The 6,336-nt window shown below is 37.5% G+C and overlaps 1 protein-coding gene across 1 annotated transcript; it reads left to right on the forward strand.

The window, feature by feature from the left end:
* The first annotated feature begins 802 nt into the window (after nucleotides 1-802).
* LOC104220724 (protein MITOFERRINLIKE 1, chloroplastic) lies at nucleotides 803-5,116 on the forward strand. Its single transcript, XM_009771641.2, has 2 exons — nucleotides 803-2,159; nucleotides 4,746-5,116. Exon 1 carries the CDS (start codon nucleotides 902-904, stop codon nucleotides 2,114-2,116), a length of 1,215 nt encoding a protein of 404 aa, XP_009769943.1. The 5' UTR covers nucleotides 803-901; the 3' UTR covers nucleotides 2,117-2,159; nucleotides 4,746-5,116.
* The last annotated feature ends 1,220 nt before the right edge of the window (nucleotides 5,117-6,336 follow it).

Raw genomic sequence — 6,336 nt, forward strand, 5'->3', positions numbered from 1 at the left:
TACTTTTTAAATATGGCCGTTGGGCTGTTTTTTAAAAAAAAAAAAAATTATAGCCGTTAGGCCCGCTGGGCCCGGACCAGGCCCGCCAACCGGTCCCGGGCTAAATGGTCCCGGGCTCGTGGGCTTACCAAACAAGACCGGCCCGCCTCGGGCTTTAAGAGACCACTAGGACCGGCCCACCAAGCCCGTGAGGCCCGTTAAGACCGCGGGCCCGGTCCGGTCCGGTTCGGGACCGGCCCACAGTGCAGCATTATAAACACACACTTAAAATTAGTATGCATAATTTCTACTTTGACTTTTGAGGCATGGGAAATGCCAAGAAAAAGAAAAAGGCATGGGAAATGGGCAAACAGCTATTTTCATGCCTGTTTTGAGGTATTTTTGAGACGGAAAGGGGATCATTTTTAGGGGGTATATGCTATAGTAGGTAATTTTGACAGTATGATAATATTTAATACAGTAGTAATTTTTAAAATTTATATAGTTTGTTTTAACTCAAATGAACAGCTTTATTAAATTGAATCAGCCATCAAAAAAATTACATTAAAATTAGGTGCATGCTTCGAACATAAGTTTAGCAATGAGCAACTAAATTTACTTGCCTTTTTATCCAGACAAAAGAAATATTAGGATTTTGGCCATGGATTTATTTCAAAGTTTTCGGGTTTAAACTCTGGCTATAAAAATATCATATTAATACAGGACGAATTCGAATTAGTCGAGCCTAATATATAATACAGAAGAGTGGGACCGACAAACGACCTCATATCTCCTTCTTTTTTTTCTCCCCACCCCACCCGACTCCAAACCTCATATATCTCCTACTTACCAAAGGCCTCCATTTCCAAATGTCAACACAACTGTGCACCAAAAAGCCAAAAGAATCAGTGAGAAAATAACAATGGAAACTCGAACTGGCAATTCCCTTAGCCTCATTCTGCAAGACCCTAATGACCTGAAAACTGACTTCAACTCCCTCTTCAACAATCTCAACACTTCCCTTTTATCTACCCCAACTACAACTTTACACCACAAGAATACCAAATCAAGAAACCATTTTTTCAGTCCCAAATTCAAGTTTTCCTCAACTTCTGTCTCAATTGAAGCACAAATCAAGAACCCCACTTCCAATTTTCTTAAACCTGCCACTAGGGACTCCCCAAAAGTTCAGGTTTTATTCAAGAATCTTTCTATTGTTGAAAGAGCACTTATTGGTGCAGCTTCTGGTGGCATTGCTGGTGCATTTACATATGTGTGTCTTCATCCACTTGACACTATTAAAACTAAGCTCCAAACAAAAGGTGCATCTGAAATTTACAGTGGAACAATTGATGCATTTGTCAAGACTTTTCAAAGTAAGGGGATTCTTGGGTTTTACAGTGGTGTTTCTGCTGTAATTGTTGGTTCCACTGCTTCTTCTGCTGTGTATTTTGGGACTTGTGAGTTTGGTAAGTCAATCTTGTCTAAATTCCCACAATACCCTTCTGTGCTTATCCCACCAACAGCCGGTGCAATGGGGAATATAGTGTCATCTGCTATAATGGTTCCAAAGGAATTGATTACTCAGAGAATGCAAGCTGGTGCTAAAGGGAGGTCTTGGCAGGTGTTAATGAGAATCTTGGAAAAAGATGGAATCTTGGGATTGTATTCTGGTTATAGTGTTACATTGTTGAGGAATTTGCCTGCTGGGGTTTTGAGTTATTCATCATTTGAGTACTTGAAAGCTGCGGTGTTGAGTAATACGAAAAGGGAACGTTTGGAGCCGTTTCAGAGTGTTTTTTGTGGGGCATTGGCTGGTGCAATATCAGCTTCAATAACAACACCTTTGGATGTGGTGAAGACTAGGTTGATGACTCAAGTTGTTCATTCTGAAGCTGCTAATAAGGCTGCTGCAGCAATGGTTACTGGCGTCTCGGCTACTGTTAAACAGATATTGAAAGAAGAAGGGTGGGTTGGTTTTACAAGGGGAATGGGTCCTAGAGTACTACATAGTGCTTGTTTTTCAGCTCTCGGGTACTTTGCGTTTGAGACAGCTAGGCTTACAATTCTGGATCAGTATCTGAAGCATAAGGAGCTTGAGAGTTTGGTTCCTGCAGATGCAGCACAAGCCGATTAGAGCGTATGAGTATGGCTCTTAAATATAGTTGCTAAAACCTTTGGTAAGTGATCTTTTATCTTAAGATTACTGTCTTCGCTGGCTTAGAAGAATGTCTGTGGATTCAGTTTGCTAATTTTAGACGGATATGTATAGCTGCTTGCCTGCTTCTTGTTATCTTATTCTGGCACTATATTACTACCTTAAAGCTTAAATGATATGAAGTGCACTATAGTAAATTTCTGGTCGGAAGCAGCACTTTTATTGGATCTTATACAGTCCATTTATTTCAAAAATCAACTAACTAGAACCAAAATAAGTGTCTCTTCTAATTATGCATGTCACTTAAGGTGATAGTCTAGCATCGGTTTACCCGACTGAAAATGTGAGAACATCGATGTACTGTTGAATAATTAATTTAAGTATAATTAAGTTGTGCAAGAGAATGCCTTATATTTGAGCTACATATTTATGGATTGAAGGACAATAAAAATGAACCACCAAAAAAAGAAAAGAAACAGAGAGCAGTAGGGTAACACAATGAAAGATGGACATGAACACTATTGGTTGGCTTGCTCGTTGACAGAATGATTGTGTCACATACTTCTTCAGAGGAAATAAGAAAATTTTCAGATTGCTGGTTTTGCTATATTATTTCCTTGCTTTTCATTTCATCGAGTGGAATATAATGGAACGTAAAGTAGCTCTACTGTTTACACAATGACAGTGTTTTTTGGTGAGCTGTTGTAGCCAAGTCTTGCCTAGGAGGATGCAAGTCTTCCTGATTGACCTTTGAATCTGCGATGTGGTCAGCACATGCATTCATTTTGCATTAGTGTGTGGCTGAATTAGTAATATGCTTAAATCGTTTTACATTCTCTATTGCCCTACTCTGCTGTGTCTGATGCAGAGAATAGTTTTATCACTCTGTCAAGTTGCCTGAATGACATCTGAAATTTGTCTTTTTCGGATCATCACCAGTCCCTTATAATTTGTTATTTAACTCTGCTATTAGGCTGTCTGTATGCGGGATTATCCTGCATACTGCATCATTATGGAATGCATAAAATTCCTCCAAAGACAGCAGGTACTGAGCTTCCTTTTAAGAAATCATCTAATGAACTTGTAAAGCTGATCAATAGAAAAAAAAAGAATAGAAAAGAACTACTATTCCCAGTCAAGAGAAATACCTTGGAATCCATTAAGGATGTCATTTAGGGGATCTTCCTCCAAGCCAATTATTGCTGTCCAGAATTGCCTGCTCGCATATATTTTGGTGTGTACTCATCTCAGGGTTATACTTTTTATCCATTGTCAATTTCTAAGTCCCCATTAGTTCAATATGATAGTTGGAAAGAGGATATCCCTTCAGAGCAGTCCCTATGTGATCAATCTAATATACGCAATTGCTAAAGCGTCGACTGCCAGCCTCTCTTGTTTCCCCTTTCTGCGGGGCATGAATGTTGTAATTAACATTCTCCTGTTTCCAACTTTTATGCAAATGACGGTTGAAAACGCCTGACCTTTAGGGATCAGAAAGCCTCTATTAGCATAATCAAACTTATGATCAGCAATGATTCTTTTTCCAATAAAGTCTTATGATATGTTATGATAACTTGCTCTTAAAACAAAATAAGATTTCTAGGCTCTTGAAAGAAGTACCTTGATGCTCCCTGACATAAAAAATACAATCAAATGGCTAGTTCCATGAAAAGAATACCCAAAAAAAACATAACCTTGCATCCAATTCCATCAATCCTTAAACTCCGTTTCGAGGGTTTCCGGATGTTGGCGATGTTACCCTTTCCCATTTAACATGGTTCATTCTCTCTTTGACCTTCAATCTCTCCTCCCTCCCTCCTCCCACAGGATTTTCTTTTTGGACATATTGACTATTACAAGTTACCTTGGGGAATACTAGACATTACATTTTAGTATGTGTCGGAGTGCATCTTTTTCTGGTTGTGCATACTACAGCTTCATCTTAATGCTGTCTTTTAAATAAAATTTCATTTTACTGATTCAAAAAGAAAATAAAAGGCAAAAGTGCATCTTTGCTCAGTTGCTGTTGGAATTCTGCATGTATTGGCTGCATTCATATTTTATTCCCTTTAACAGTTGGACTTGGCAATTCAATTTGGTTCCTGAGACTGTCAGGAAACATTACAATGCACGTTCTCATATTTCTCAACTTTGGGGTGCATTTTCCAACATATGGGGATGAGATAGGAATATTTCTTCAAATTGTTAAGGGATGAAGACCGAAAATCTTTGTTCATTGTTGCAAATCAAACAGGCCATTAACGGCTTAACCAGTTAGGAGATATTGCATCCACAACTTTTTGCTAAATGTTGCATCACTGCCCCAATTTTGATGTTGCATCACCAACTTATATTACAGAACACAATGCTCCGTGACATTGGAGTTGATTGGTCCAACTATGATCTCTAAAAGGCAATGCACATCTGTGATGATTATATGTGTCGAGTGCTCTTTAATAGCAGTAAAGAAAGAAGTAATTTCCTTTGCAGCTATGCTTTTTCTTGAGATATCTAATAATTTTAACAAGTTCTGCAGTATGTTTTTGTTGGTTGGTTCTTACACTCTCCTCTGCTGATTCATTGACCTTTTTTTCTTTTTCTTTTGTAGATACATCAAACGAAGCACTAGCCCTGTTTGGCAATTGGCACTTCTCTCTTCAGTTACCATGCCTGTCAATTCTAATCTCCTTATCAGCGGCAAGAATCCTACCTTGTAATTTCTGTAACTAGTTCAGAGGCTAAGCTATTTTAAGTCAATGAATAGGATACCATAAACAAGTTTTTCTTCAAGGAAGAAATTTTGTTTATAGCACCTGAACAAGGGATGCTTTTATCAGCTAGTTTCTTCTATCAATTCAACAATGATTTTCTTGGAGTGAGTCTCTAGCATTTGTTTTTGGCTTCAGCAATGTATGTATTGCAGGTTCTTGATCCGAACATGGGGAAATGACTGTAAGGAGCATTAAACTTTTTTCCTTATACTTGGGGTTCTTTCTGATTTCAGATAAAACTATTGTGTTGGATTAGAATGTCTCCTTCGTATTTGGTGGGATGTACTAGGGGGAAATAATATACTATGTATTTGCTTTGTCCCATGCAGTATAGTCTAAGCTCAAAGGAGGTTCTATAAAATAAAAGAAAGAACAAAAAGGAAAAAGATATGCAAGATATTAGAAGATCCTCTGATTATAATGGCCTAATGATAAAGGTTAAACGCTTATTGAATTTTACACCGTTAGCACAAGATTTAACAAAGGACATGTCGAAAGAAAATTAAACGAGAATGAAGAAAGATAAAGGAATATGGTGAATTCAGAGAAAGTCAATTTTATAATTTATGACATTTGCATCATTTTCAATTTTTACTGAGTTAATAGAGATGAGAAGAATTTTCATAATATGAGACTAAAATTTGAATTCGCATTCTATTTTGCACATTGAACTGTTGCATGTGGAGTGCAACATTCTAATTCAATTTCTTAGAGCATGTTTGGCCAAATTTTTGGGTGGTCAAAAGTATTTTTTTTTTTGCCCAAAAAGTACTTCTTCCGTTTCAATTTAAATAAGGTAATTTGACTCGGCACAGAGTTTAAGAGTAAAGAGGGATACTTTTGAAATTTGTGGTTTTAAAGCTTAAGGGGTAAAAACTTTATAAGGCCATGACATTTGTGTGGTTATAAAAGTTTCTCATTAAGGGTAAAAATGAAAAGTTAAAGTCAAATTATTTCCAATTATATAAACGTGTCATTCTTTTTTGTAACGACCTGATCGTCGTTTTGAGCATTTGTACTTCGCTCGGTAGTTTGGGGGCACGGGTAGATCTGTATGATGTATTAGTACTCGTGTGCAAAATTTGAGTTCATTCCGAGTTCATTTGATATGTTTTGGCGCGAATTTTTGGAAGTTGAAAGTTCGAAAGTTCATTAAGTTTGATTTAGTTTCGTCGTTTCGATGTTGTTATGCATGATTTAAGGCCTCGAGTAAGTCCGTGTACATTATGGAACTTGTTGGTATGTTCCTACGGGGTCCGTATGGGCTCGGGTGAGTTTCGTATATATTTGGGTTGTGATGCACTCGTTTTTCTTATGTTTCGACGTCGTTTCGTCAAGCATAAATGGTACCACATTGAACAAAAGAGCTCCAATTTCTGTTTTGATTAAAGCATTAGATCTTATCATAATTATGGAGCCATAGCGAAA

The sequence above is a fragment of the Nicotiana sylvestris genome, chromosome 4, assembly GCF_000393655.2.
Source record: "Nicotiana sylvestris chromosome 4, ASM39365v2, whole genome shotgun sequence".
In the NCBI taxonomy this organism is placed as follows: domain Eukaryota; kingdom Viridiplantae; phylum Streptophyta; class Magnoliopsida; order Solanales; family Solanaceae; genus Nicotiana; species Nicotiana sylvestris.

Excerpts from the sequence above, each read along its gene's own strand:
- LOC104220724 (XM_009771641.2), top strand. The coding sequence starts at position 902 with ATGGAAACTCGAACTGGCAATTCCCTTAGCCTCATTCTGCAAGACCCT.